The 14,584-nt window shown below is 46.2% G+C and overlaps 1 protein-coding gene across 1 annotated transcript; it reads left to right on the top strand.

The window, feature by feature from the left end:
- Positions 1-1,389: 1,389 nt before the first annotated feature.
- On the top strand, positions 1,390-12,438 carry ube2ql1 (ubiquitin-conjugating enzyme E2Q family-like 1). The gene is made up of 3 exons (XM_041955841.1): positions 1,390-1,535; positions 2,220-3,142; positions 11,068-12,438. The coding sequence occupies exons 2-3, from the start codon at positions 2,438-2,440 to the stop codon at positions 11,197-11,199; spliced, it is 837 nt and encodes a 278-aa protein (XP_041811775.1). The 5' UTR covers positions 1,390-1,535; positions 2,220-2,437; the 3' UTR covers positions 11,200-12,438.
- Positions 12,439-14,584: the final 2,146 nt, after the last annotated feature.

The following is a 14,584-nucleotide window of genomic DNA, read 5'->3' as shown; positions in this document are numbered from 1 at the left end:
ATTTAAACCGGTATTGTACAGTTACTATAACAAATATAAATGCCCCGTTTATTTAAGTCTTACTGAGAATGTATATTATTTCATATGGAATATATATATTTGTATTATAAATTTGTTATGGTGGTTTGTCATAAAAAAATCGTAAAATTGTACAAAAGCCAACTTGTCTCCAATATGATTATATGCGCTTTTAGCCGAAATAAGTACAGACAGCACAGTGTTTCCTTAGTGCTGATTTAGAAATTGTGCTGCTTCATATCATTCTGCTTCTATGAAAATACTTTTAAAATGTTATTCTTCTGTTTCTAATGTCTGTATTCACTTTCTGAATATGGCCTGCGGATGAAATCATATAGGGCAATGAGGGATGGGCTTTTCAGTTAATTCTCGTCAGAGCTGTATGGAAAAAATGTTGACACATGAAATCTACAATAATGTGAATAATACATGTCTTTATGGTTGTGGGCTGCTGCTGCAGGACATTAGGGGCTGAGGATAGGAGTGAACCCTGCTATTTACACCTACCAACACGTTTAGTAATAAAAAGGAAAAGGGGTCCAAACAGCCTGAATTTGCCAATGAAACTCTAAAATAATGCTGAGCTCTGCCCAGGGTGTAGCACAGCTTTTCTGTAAAACACGTGATGACGCATTGGGCTAAAACAGGAGACTAAAAGTGAAAGTGCATGTCAGTGACGTTGAGATCACTGTGCATTGGCATTTGATTTCCGTCTAAACTGCGGTCTTCCAGGTAAACACAGAAACACCAAGCGACACGGAGTTAAGTCAGAATAAACCAGGAAAAGACATGAACCTTCAAAATAAAAGTCACGTTCTATGAACATGGCACCTTGCGCACAGGCCGAGGACGATCCTTCAATCTAAATTTATGAACCACAACAATGTTTTACGTGTGAAATAGAAAGTCACTGTAGAGTAAAAATGAGATAGTGTAAAACCCAGAAGCAATCCGTGTTCTTCTTTCCTGTTAAGAACCGTATTTTATTGTGTTGCTTGTTATTTATTTTGATTACACACCCAATAATAAGTTGATGTAGAGTTAAATATGTAGGGAGGCTTTTTAGAGAAAAAGGGGGATCATTTAAAGTCTCTTATCTGATTTGTTATGATCCTTAATGTAATCTCCAATTGAAATATGTCAATTCTATAATTTCATATATGGTACATTTCGCCATAAATGTGCTAATTTTGGAGCTGCGCTTGCTTGACCTGTAGCTAAACTCCAGGGCTTTTATTTTGAAATGGCGGAGCCGCGGCAGCGCTTCGCCGGTGAGAACAGACGGGCTGAGAGGGATTACCGGGGGCTGGCTCGTCCTCGGCTGCATTAAAGCCGGAGCTGCCGCAGCTGCACACACATCAAAGGCTCTCCCTCTCCTCCCCACTGCAGCTCCCTCCACCGACGGCAGGTCCACTGGATGGTGGAGACGTTTCTCCTTTTTGACACACAGCGGGATCGGTGGCCGGTCCGCACAACGGGACGCGAAACGGACATACTCCAAATATCACCCGTCCACGGTAAGCACGGGCTGCTGTCGGGCTGCTGGTCCGATGCTGGGTCTGTGTGGGCGGAAGAAGACACATAAAGGAAAATGTATGGTATTCTCATGATAAGGACTTAGAGCGCAGGCTGTGCTGTGGACGTATAGTGACTTCATCGGGCTTTATGGTATTTTAACCCACTAGAATAACATATTCCCCAGTATTTACAACAGATTGTGTATATTTATAGCCAATTTATAGTGTCATTATCAGCCTAATATTTATATTTATACAGTTTAATTTCTCATAGCCTGTCTTCTTATATCATTTCTATACCTTCTCTATAGGAGTCCTGGTGTGCCTGTTGTAATTACTGAGATAATCATTCGTTATAACAACCTTGTGATGCGTTAAGGTGCTTGTTCATTCGGTAGCTCGTGCTTCCTGCTATGATTTCCCTGCAGTACATTCATGTTTTCTCGCTGTGGTAACATGTTGTGCACCCTTCTGTTAAAATGTATTATAGGATCACCTCAGTGCTTCTGCGTAACGCAGCGTCCTATCGTTGAGCAACTGCAGTCACAGCCATGATGTCGGTTACACTTGCGGGGGGGGGGCATGAGCGAATTCCACTCATCTGCTTTGACATAAGTAATTGTGGTGCTCGTGCTCATCTAAAGTCGTATATATTTGTTGTTTTTTTTTCCTTTGTGTCCTCAGTCGAGCCGTGTCGAGATGCTGCACTGAGGAGAAAACAGCGCAAGCTCCCCGGTTGTGTTCATCCTGAGGCTGCAGTGAACGGAGGGGGGATTGCGGTACAACAAGGTTAATAATCAGCGTCAATAAAGGTCTTCTCTGTGAGCGGGGACCGACTTCAGAGGGTGAATCTCGCCCCTGTGCGGGGGGAACGGCGGAGAAATATAGATCTGTAAAAAATTATGGCCACCCTACTGCGGAAGATCGGTCTGATCCGCCTGCACGACCGAGACACGGAGGACCCAAAGCACCATCAGGGCTCGCTAAAGGGCACCAAGGGGAACCAGAAAAATAACGCCAACAAACACTGTCAAACCGCCAACGAAACCAACATCCTGAGCACCCCGGAGATTAAGGCGAGGAAGCTGGACCAACTCGGCAAGGACAAGCCGTCCGGCAAGGATAAGCAAGGCAGGGATGCCAAGGAGAAGCAGCAGACGGGTGGAGGCGGGAGTAAAGCGACCAGTGCCTCCTCGATACCACCGCTGGCGCCTCACCGGCAACACTGCACCCAGGTCCGGACGCGGAGGCTGATGAAGGAGCTACAGGAGATCAGGAGGTTAGGGGACAACTTCATCACGGTGGAGCTGGTGGAGGACAACCTGTATGACTGGAACGTCAAGCTGCACCAGGTGGACAAGGACTCGGCGCTGTGGCAGGACATGAAGGAGACCAGCACCGAGTTCATACTGCTCAATGTCACCTTTCCAGATAATTTCCCCTTCTCGCCGCCGTTCATGCGGGTCCTGACGCCCCGGCTGGAGAACGGCTACGTGCTGGACGGCGGGGCCATATGCATGGAGCTGTTGACCCCCCGCGGATGGTCCAGCGCCTACACGGTGGAGGCGGTCATGAGGCAGTTTGCGGCCAGCCTCGTAAAAGGACAGGTGAGGGGAGGAAGGGTTGCTGGTTGAGGGTGCTTGCATGCTATCATCAGTCATACGGCATGTTAATCATCTCTGGTGCGTTCACTCACAGCCGTGACACGCACTGGATGTGAGCAATTCCATAAGGCATTCGTGCGTCATGCGTAATTAACGCGTAAAACCGCTTTTACGCATGTACAACAGATGTCCACCATGGCGATGGTTTTTAGTCTGATATGGGTGTTTAAACCTGCGTTTTGTTCAATACAAATGAAAAAGATGAACACGTATTTTTGGTAATTTCATCCATTTCCAATGAAAGTGTACTTGAAGCACGAGCTTGTTTTCTTCAGTTAAGTGTCATTATTGGACACCAGTGGAGTGATCTCTCAGGGCATCTTATTTATAGGAAAATTCATGAAACATGTGTATCCCAACAGGAAGCAAAGCCCAGTGGGAGATGGGTTTATGTTTAGTTTTGTTTAGTTTTTTAAAAAATATGATCACAGAAATGATTGTATTCTTATTAAAATATATGATTCCAAGACAAAATCATTCAGTCAAATCAATGCTATTTATAGCATTTTATTATGCACAGGCCTCTAGTCTCATCACCCCCCCACCCCCCTCCTCTATGCTATGAGCAAACCTATGATTGTGAATATTAGTAATCTTTATGTGACTTTATACAGCAGCCATTTCATGCAGTGCGGCCCTCAGTATCTGCTTAATGCCAGCTCTTCTGTGCAGTCTGGGTTTGCTCTCCTTTTTATTACCTCCATAAATCAGCATCCTTTGACAACAAAGACCTGCTACCATGCACTGGAGAAGTCCCCATACAGGCTCTAATGCAGTCTCACTGTATCTGTTCTCCTACCAGATTATTCTGAGACACATGTGACGATGGATAGAAAGACAGATGAATAAATAGAGCCAGCAGGTTGCCTACCTACCAGCAGTCCTCAGTGACTTAGACTGACTGGATTATGTAATCCTGTCAAATCTGTTTTTCACATCCTCAGTGCACTGCAGCAGCAGCAGCAACAGCTCTGCAATTCCAATGGAAATGGCTGCATCTCCAAATGCGCTCCAGGCTATAATCATTTAAACTCTGAATAGATTTTCAGTTTTCCTCCCGGATAAGAACCGCTGTTTTCTGATTCGTCGTCAGACCGTCACTTTTGTGTCACGTTCCAGCCATTTCATCTGCAGAGTCTGCTTCGTTCTCCTCACCGACTCTCTGTCTTTTGACGTCAGCAGCGTGACAGCGCTGTGGCAGGAGACCTTATGTAAACTGTCACCAGATTCTCCTGCCCAGCCTCCAACCCTTGGTGCTTTTTTTGTCTTTGATGATATAACTCAACGTTATTCCCGACTCATCTGTGGTCATTAAGCATCTGTTACCGAGAGAGGTCATGCAAAAAAAAAAAAAACTGCACCCACAGCAGAGAGGGAGGCAGAGGAAAGTGTGTGTGTGAGAGAGAGGGAGAGCGTGTGTGTGTTCATCTTGATTTGCTGCTTGAGGAGATGAGCTAGCAGCTCTGCAGTGCTCCCTAATTATGGTGCAGCGTCTTCCTTCTTCAGTTTGCTAATGGAAACAATATTGATTAATTATTCCTGCGTGCGTGTGTATGTGTGCATCTCGTTATCTCTTTGTTTGCCTCTGTTGTGGATATGTGCCCACAAAGGCACTTGCATGTGTTTCCTGTCTTAATTTTCAGGGAGACGTACTCCTCTCTCATGCCTCATGACAAACAGAGAGACCCGGAATTATATATAAACCTAAATACACAGCGAATATTTACTCGTCCTTGGGCAGCGGTTCACTGTGACAATAGTGATGTGGCTCATTTAGAAGCTCCCTCCCTATTTTTAGGGTGAGAGGAGACATGCACTGACAAAGTGGTGAGGGGAAAGTCAACAGAGCTGCACGTGTCTCCACCTGCAGATGTGAGCGAACACACACACACACTCAACATCACACAAGGTGAGATGAGGTGACATTTTAAGAGGTTTGGCTAAACTAAAAGCAATCACCATCAGTTCACCACTCTGACCGTCAGACACTCCCAATTTTCAGGCAATCACCGTCACAGTGTAATCTCGCCAGTGTGACAGCGAGTTAAGCCCCATAGTGCTGTGCAGGTGGTTAGAAACAGTTGTGCAGGGAAGCTCATGTTTGATATAGGTGTCTTTGTGGTGTGAGCCAAAGTGGTAATTGATCTTAACTGCTGTATTGCTGTCTATGCAGCAGTATTTAGAAAGTACACCAGTGTCATTTAGATTTATAGTCCATTCACTACCGGCTACGGCATGTTCTCGTCTTCTCAGTTTGCACTGCCGCACCTCCAGTTAGATTTCTTTGCAAACATCTCTTCGCTGATCATTTTCAAAGGATCCCACGCGCGACGTTTCAGTCTTCAGACCCTCATCACGTAAAATCCAACTTTTTTGTAATTGCTAGCTGTTCATTACGCATTTGAAAATAGAAGCTTGTTAAATGGAGCTTGAAACGATCTGCCATCAAGTGCTAAAAATGACACCCAAGGTAAAAAGATGCCTGTCGCCAGGTGAAAGCAATTTTAATAAACGATTAATCCTTAAATGTCCTTTATTAAGCAGAAATACACATTCCCTGGTTCCACCTTCTCAAATGTAATCATTTGCTGCTTTATGTAATTGAAAAAGGAATGTTGGGTTAATGTGTAATATTTTAAGGCTCCAGAAACTTATGTTTCTGTTTCACATCTTGTAGACTAAACAGCTGATTCTAGGAAACATGGATGATTTACGGATGATGAAAATATAGATGGATAAAACCCAACCAAACCAGTCTAAAAGGGTGTTCCAGGATTTTAGAACATGGCTTACATTAAGTTTAGGGACTCACAAAATACAGATCAAAACAAGTGGGGGGAAAAACTGAAGCAGCAGAGGCAGCGATATCCCAACTTTTAGTTCCCAGTATGCCAAGACACTGGATCCTACTGCTCTATTTCCCATAATGCAGCTGGATAGTGTATATCATTAGATGCCTGTTGTCTCTTAGATGCTCACTTCTCTCCAGTTTGTAACGCAGACTTTCTGTTTCTGAGATTTGCAAATTGCAAGCCAGAGCCGAGATAACATCCGATGACATCAGCAGGGTCATTTTTTTCAGACTTTGGACTCATGCTATGTTCTGTGCAGGATGAGTGACAGCAAAGTGCTCTGCTGACTGCGTGCAGACAGGATGACACTAACTTTAAAAAAAACAACCAGTGGTATTACCCTTTAATGACCCCGCCTTCAGTCCCACGGCGCTCTCCTCAATGATCTGATGACGACGGTGACATTGATCCCCATTTGTTTATCTCGACCTCTTTAAGCACATGTCTGCGTTATGCAATCCCCCCCTCCTCCCGCCCCCAGCGCTGCTTCCCAGCATGCACTGGGGCCTTCCCCACTCTGCCCATTGACTGATCTCCATTCACACGATTACCCAGCAGCCACTTTACACGAGTGTGTACCTCTCAACGAGGAGGCGCTTAGCTGAAATAGATAAACACTGACATGGCACTGTATAGGCCCGGGGCGTTCACTCAGCTGAACCGCAACACACACGCACACACTCTTTTGTTTGCTCATCCTCTCTCGCACGAGCAGATATTTTCTTCTCTCCGGCCACCTTCGGATGCTTCACACTGAGCCATTGTCGTAGATGACTGTGACGCTAATTAATGCCCAATTTCCTCTTTTCGTGAGGAAGCCACTGATTTTTGCGCAGCCTCGTGCCTCGACACACACATCCAGTGTGTGTTTTCACGCGCTCTCTTCCTCTTTTTCAGGGATGTTTGTTTCTTTTTTTGTCTCTCGTTCACACACGCGCAACCATACACACACATACAGGCCCAGTGTTCTCCTCATAGGGAGCAAAGCAATGAGAAATTGATGGACATCGTACTTGAAAACAAGCACTTGATGCTCACAGCGATTGGTTTAATGACAAGATGTTCATCTGAGGGTATGTTGTGCACCCCCCGCCATCGATCACCATGGTAATCACACCTCTTTAACAATGGCCAATCGCCATAATGATATCCATCCAAGGCAGCGGCCGCCATTTTGAGGTGGTGACAGAAACCATATGGCGCGATGCGAAGATGCTCGTGGTTGTGAGGCTGCTTTGAAAAGAGAACAACCTATCCCAGCTTTACACCAACGCTGTCTGACAGTAGCCAACCGGTGCATTATCTGTGTGTGTCAGCCGGGGTAATCTGTATCACAGGCCTCTGGCTGCACAGGGAGGCAGAGCAGGTTTCAGGCTGTGCTGCCGAGGTGACACCCGGCTGGTCTAGAGGCTGCGAGGATCAGTCGTTTGAGAAAAGAGGAGGTTGTTTTTTTTTATGTGGTTCGGTGAAGGAGAGGAACAGAAAGCATGTCCTCAAGGATCGGTGCATGTAATATCTCTCTGAATGACTCACTCATTGAGTCATGCAGTGAGTTTCTCCAAACAAGAGAAAAACCCTGCCAACTCAGGAAAGTTTTCTGGTTTCCAGCGACAACTTCCAGAATCAAGCCATTGTCTTCATAGCAGGCCTCAGCTGTGTTCCGCCTCGCTTCAATTGTGTCTTACGTCAAAATCAATATGAGAATAAATGACTTGCCGTTATTTATAGCAGTGATTGATGTCGATATTGATTGGAACGGAAAGCCGAAATAATCGGACGAGCTCCTCGAAATGTGTGTGTGCACCTGAGAGAGACAGAGAGGCGAACTGAGAGGGAGTGCTAGCGCCGCTAAGCCGTGCAGTGAAATGAGGCCAGTGTTGCTACAGGAATGGAAACTGTAACCCTAATCTCCAGATCATTCAATGTTATCACCTCATCTCCCTTTAATCCCCTGCATCACTTTTGACCCAAAATAGCCGAGCAAGTACATACTGACATACTGATCACCCGTCAGAAGCGGTGGGAGCAGGGAATTAACATTGGCCTGGGTCTGATGGGTCTGATTGCGTAGAGAGGCGTGCAGTCCAAAACTGTCCTAAAATCTTTTGTTAAAGCCGCTGAGGACTTTACAAACTACAGCATCGATGTTTTCCCTCGGCTGTGTAGCGTTGCAGAAAAACGTGTTCAGATTTTAGCTTTAACACAACACCCGCAAACACTCAATTCACTTGCAAAGTTCAGCACTACTGAGGTGGACATGCAGTGCATCTCTGAGATTTCATGGCCAGGCTCAGCAGTCTGGCTCACAGCCCCTTGTGAAAAAGGTGGATTGTTATTGTGATGATGTTTTTTTGTATAGACTGAACAAAGAAGATATAAGGTGTTAATTGGGGATTTTGTTACCATGGGACAGAGGCAGGCTAGCTGTTAACCCCTAAGATAAGCTCACCAGCTGCTGGCTGTATCTTCGCATTTACCACACAGACAAATATCAATCGTCTCATTTAGCTCTCAGCGAGGGCTATTCCTTTAAGCACCAGACGGAAAACGATGCTGATCACTGCTGTGTCACTACATAACAACGGCTAACCCCTAATCCGGTTTATTTCTCTCTGAAAAGCTGGATAGGAGCGTACAGCAGCAGCACCAAGGTGCAGAGGATGTTTATCTGTGCTGCACTGCAGCCTGCACAGGAGCACACCTCCTTAAAGAATTTCATTAGTGCTGGTTTCAGTGGAGTGGAGTGACCTCAGTGCCACCTTCTCCCTGCCAAGAGCCGTTCTGGGCAGAGGGAGGTGGTGCAGTGTTGCAGAGCGCGTGCAAACAAACACAGCAAAGCATCTGACATGTTACACAGCAGCAGGCAACAGAAACATCAGTGCGGCTGCTGTAGGACCAGTGGACAGAGATTTACTGTGCGGCCGGGCCTGTTTGTCACGACCTTGACACGGTTTGGGGTGCATCTGTGTTTTGGAGGTGATTTTTATCTGAGAAACAAAGCGCTCCAAACTGTAGTCACATTCATCCGGATCGCGCCTCGTGTCATCCTGGGCTGTCCTCGCATCCATCAGAGTGCGAAGACGGCCGTTTCGTTTTCTGCTCCCGCTCCCACGCGCTCTTCTTCAGGGAAGACCAGCAACAGAATAAGAAGCTTTAATGTCGAAGGCGACGCCTACACCTCTTCTCTCCCCTTTTTTTTTTTTTACCCACACTTATTATTAGCCCCAGTGTGTGAAACAGGGAGGGCTTCAGCGAGGTGGTGCCTGGATGAAAATGTCTCTTCCACATTTACGACCTTTTCGCTTTTATTGCAGCGGTTGCTTCTGGTCGTCGCTGGTCTCCCCATCGCTCAGTGTGGTGGAGGGTGTGTGTCCGCTCATAATTGCACCTGACGTCTTAAAAGCCCTTCCCCTGCCTTTAAGCATTGATCTAACGTTGGTCAACCTGCATTCAGACCACTTGTCCTGTCAACGCGTCCCCCGCGGCGGCGCTTTCATCCATGTGCATGTGCGGGCCGCGTCTTCCTCCGCTTCGCCTGCAAAGACTTGAAAGAGTTTTTCCAGATTGAGCTCGACAAGAACGCTGACAGTCGTGAACGAGAGGACCGTCTTTCTTTTGATCCGACAGCGTATCCACATCAGGCAAGCAATGTTTTGACAAACGCTGCTTTTTCCCAGAATGATATTCTTCGTTTGAGTAGACCCGCAGAGCGAAATCAACACCAGCAAAGCAAAAATCAAGAGTTTCTCTCCTCTTACTGTAGCCGCCATGTGTCTGGTTTGAAATTGTTTTATTTGGGCGTCATCCAGTGGTATCAGGACCGGTGTGTATTAATACCAGAGAGGGCTGAAAGAAACACAAAGACTGCATCAGCTTTCCCACAAACAAACAGCGTGCCATTAGAGCTGAAACCACAGTCGACACACAACAGTAATCTGCAACATTTTGATAAATTATCCTTTAGGTCGTTTTTCAGTCTTTTTCTGGCTGCAGTGTGATGACTTGTCGCTTTCTCTGTTTTATATGATGGTAAACTGAATATCTTTTGCTTCTGGCATGTTATCATCACAGCCTCCAGGTCTATTTTTGACCAGTTTCTGACACTTTTCAGGCCAAACAGTTCATGTGTGTATCAAGAGAATCAGCAGCTTAATCAGTATTGACAATAACCGCTACTTGCAGCTAAACATTGTGCGCTTAGTGGCTTTAAAGTGAAATTGATTCTGCAGCCATGCAGACACAGTGATAGGACTTGGAAGGAAGCCTCGGCCTCCATTAGTTTCAGAACTATGACTAAACAAAAATACAGAAATCCTTGATTTGGATCATTGCCGACATCTAATTAGTTGTTCTTCTTTTGGTTCAGGACCTGTTTTGTTAATCCAGTTTTGGGAAAATTCAGTCAGAATTCTTAGGTTTCCTTCTGAATGCATGAAAGTAGCTTCTTTGGCAGCCGTGGTACTTTTATGCAAGGCTGCAGCCAGGAATTTAGAAATGCTGAGGTCATGAGTGCAACTTCCTCCGGCGCAACAAGCACCTTTCCAGCAACATCTTTGACTTGTCTTTGAGTGATTTTATTAATCGTGGCGTAAATCTTCATTTAACGCTCCGCAGGGGAGAGAATAAGCTCCCTGGTTAGTTTAAACACCTGCCATGTGCGATGAGTTTGTAATGGTAGAATGTAAACTCCTCCCCAGAGATGTTATGAAAGACATGACCTTGGTGTTCTTAGTATTAGGTACACCTCTGTCACAGGGGTGCTGCCAACAGGGGGCCGTGGCAAGCAGCCCCCCCACCCCCAATTGTATATGCAGAACATGCTCCTCAGGTGCTGACAAGGGGCAGATGGCATGAGATGAGATGAGAATCCAAAAGAAATGATGGAATGAGTCAGTTTGTTATTGTCCCATTAGCGGACAGTTTGATGGCTTCTGTATTTTGTGTCTCTCCACATGATCCTAACCTCACCTCTCCCCCCCACCCCACCCCCCCCCCCCCCTCTGTCTTTCCTCACAGGGGCGTATATGTAGGAAATCAGGGAAGTCCAAGAAAGCTTTCAGCCGTAAGGAAGCCGAGGCCACCTTCAAGTCCCTGGTGAAGACCCACGAGAAGTACGGCTGGGTGTCCCCGCCCGTGTCCGACGGCTGAGCGCCCAGCCGCCGACCCCCCGACCCCAGCGCTAGCCGGACAAACCCCGGGTAGCCCCGACACGCAAAACGACACACCACGCTAACTCAACAATCTCTCAACTTCACCTTTTTGCTGTTTCACTCAACAGTCTTTTTTGTTTCGTTTCGTTTTTTGTGTGACTGTGCTGTCATTTTTTTGTCCCCATCTCCACCAAAACGCTCCGAGAGCAGACACGCCGCCGCCATCCTCCAACAAGAAGAGACTTTCATTCCCCTCCCTCTCGCCCAGGGAGGTTCTTTCCCCCATTTCGGAAAGACCTGAGAGGGAGGTGTGTGTGTGTGTGTATTATGTGTGTGTGTGTGTTTGTCGCTCCATCGGACATCACCTGGGAGTGTGTGCACGTGCATCGGAGTGTGCGTCGCTGGTGGATTCTTCTTTTTTTTTTTTTCTCATCGCGCACACCCGTGCACGTGCAGTCGGATAAATCGGACAGTGTGGACTTCTCCGCCCACGTGAAAGACTACTGAACGAGGGAGACTCATCCCCCCCTCCTGCCCTCGCCATCCCCCTCCCCTCCTCTCTCTCCGCCCCTCGCTCCCTTCTTCTCTGTAGCACTGAACTGGCGTCACTTCCCACCGTCTCTCTCTCTGTTGCTGTCGGGTCATTTACATATAAATGAAGCTGTTAATGTTTAATAGACGGGCAGCGCACTGGCGTTTATACTCACTCATCCACTCCTTCATTTCCCCTTTCTTTTTCGACTGTGCCGTTGCTCACAGTTCAATGCAACATGAAGATTGTAATTTACATGGAGCTGTGCTCTCTCTCTCTCTTTATCTATCTATCTATCTATCTTTCTTTAGCTCGCTCGCTCACTTTGTTTCTCTTCCCTTCTCTCCGTCTCTTGTGGCTAAATTTAGAGCTCACTGTTGCGTAGATGGATATTGATTTCTAATGGAGAGATAAAACGTCACATGTTGCTTTATGCAGAGACTATGTATGATAAATAGAATGACAGTCAATCACCTCTCTTTCTTTCTCTCTCTACTCTCATGTTATCCTGTGTGTGAGTGTGTGTGTGTGTGTAAGAGAGGAAGAAGACTGTAACTCCCATGATTTAGATACCAGATGGTACAGCTGAAGGCCAGGCCTCAGTATGTGTGTGTATGTGTGTGTGTGTGAGAGAGAGAGCAAGGGAGACGACCCTTTAAACAGAGAAGAATATGATTTACTGTGAACGACACTGAGGCCTAAAGGGAGTGCGCTTTTTTTTTTTTTTTTTTTTTGGTTAAATTACGCGTCTTGTTCCACTTTCTGTGTCAGCTCCTGATTATTACTGCTGTAAACACATGCGTGGTTGTGACCGAATATCTACGTGCACGTAGCCTCGTCTCTCTCTCTCCGATCCACGTAAAGAACTAAAGGTCAGTGAAATATTCGCTGCGGAACATTAGCTGTGCTCCAGACGTGCACGCACGCATACATACACACACACACACACACACTCGTGCGTACACCTGCGGCCTTGACGTCAGAAGGAGACAGGCGGGGGGCTCGAGCGCCACCGCAGACCGAGAGGCGCTTTAAATGAGAGCACGCTTCGGAGCCCGCCTGATTGATGTCTGCTGAAAGAGAGGGAGAGGAGAAGAAGAAGAAGAAGAACAGAGGGAGAGGAGGGAATTGTGGGAGCTTTGATCACTACCGGCTGCTTCTGGAAATGTCAGGTGGCTCGCAAAATGGCCGAAGACAGATATTATTGTGCTCTACCTGCTGTGATTACTTAAGAGACACACAGTTCCCGAGTTCCACCTTTAAAAGGACTTTATAAATATCTAATATGAACTCGGCCGCTGCAGCAACATCAGTCTCAATCAATCAGGCTCCTGCTCGCCACAGACTATCTGTCCGAGCGGTTCAGAGGGCTCCTCATGTGTTTGTTTTGCTACCTGCCAGTTAAATGTCAGAGGGAAAGCTGCTAATTGGTCTGACATTTCAGCCGAGCATCATTAGAGAAGAGCAGCTGAGAGTAGAGGGATGGAGGATGTCAAACTTCCCGCTCGGCGCTGACATTTTGTCACTTTTACGCTCCTTTTTTTTTTTTTTTTGTTGGAAGGCAGGCGTGCAGGGAGGGCAGAAAGTGGGTTAGGTGTTGAGAAACCAGGGCTAAAGGAGCAGCTCAGTGGCTCTCAGCAGGCCCAGCCATAATCCCGGAGCAAGGTTTTTACAACCGCCGCGCTGAAGCTGCGCCGCGCCGCCAGCATGGCAAGTTCGGACGCCGCGTTTCAAAGCCCCCCCACGCGTTGCGATAACAAATCTACGTCTGTGCGCGAGTGCATGTGTGAGCCAATATGTGCGTTCCACTCCCATTCTGAAAAAAAAAAAACAGGCAAAAGAGAGAAGAAAAAACAACAACACACCATCTGGTATGTGATCATGTACGAGAGCGTGTTAGTCCTCTTTAAATTTGGCTAGTCAGTTCAGGGTCGATGGTATAGTGACCTCTCGGCTTGTCTGCAGAGAAAACTGTAAACTGAATTATTAAGACAAAATATCTCAAAAGCTGAGTGTTTGCTGGTCTCAAGAGAATAATTTTGTGATATAGTTTAGATTGGTAGTTTGCAGACACTAACTGGGTGAACCGATTATGTTGTATTATATCTGCATGTGATATGTGATTGGTAGCTAGCTACTGTATATCTTTTTTCAAGAAAAGCAAGAAAAAACATGGGGAAAAACAAAGATGCAAATGCTTCTCTTTTCTTGTTCTTTTTTTTCTTTTTTTTGGGGTTCTGTATTGTATGTATGTTTCTTTTCTCTTTCTAAGCGTCCTAAAAATGTCACATTGTGTTATATGAATGTTCGTGTTTTAATTTATTTGTGGTTTGCCAAAATGAAGATTTGAAGCATGTTGCAGGTATCGTCACAAGAAAATGAGAAAAAAAAAAAAACCTTACGAAGAATGATAGCCTATGTATTTGTGTGATGGGGAAGGTGTGTTTTATTTGGGGGGATTTCAGGGAGTAAAGGAGGACGGAGGGTTGCAAAGCCTCAAGGTTAAAAAGGGAGTATTTCTTTCATAGGGAGCGCATCAAAGTGGAATCAAGAAAATTCCTACGCTCCCTCGAATACTTCCTAGTCCCCTCCATGATGTCACTACTGTCCCTTCCCCATTGGTCCTGCTCTAGATTTGGCTTATGGGTAATGCAGTCAACACAAAGATCTGGACTGAAAGTTCCCCCAGTCACGGATCTAGGATCAGTATGACCTCCCTATGCTTCAAATCTCACTACTAAAGGGAATGTGCACATCTGACCTGTGATCAGTTACTCTGGGCAACTTCATCCCACTCCCGACTTGAGTGTTTGGTCGAGACCGAGGTCTTAAAAGTTCAAAAGGTGAAAGG

The sequence above is a fragment of the Chelmon rostratus genome, chromosome 16, assembly GCF_017976325.1.
Source record: "Chelmon rostratus isolate fCheRos1 chromosome 16, fCheRos1.pri, whole genome shotgun sequence".
Lineage (NCBI taxonomy): Eukaryota > Metazoa > Chordata > Actinopteri > Chaetodontiformes > Chaetodontidae > Chelmon > Chelmon rostratus.
The sequence above is the reverse complement of the archived record's forward strand: the minus strand, read 5'-3'. Positions and strand labels throughout refer to the sequence as shown.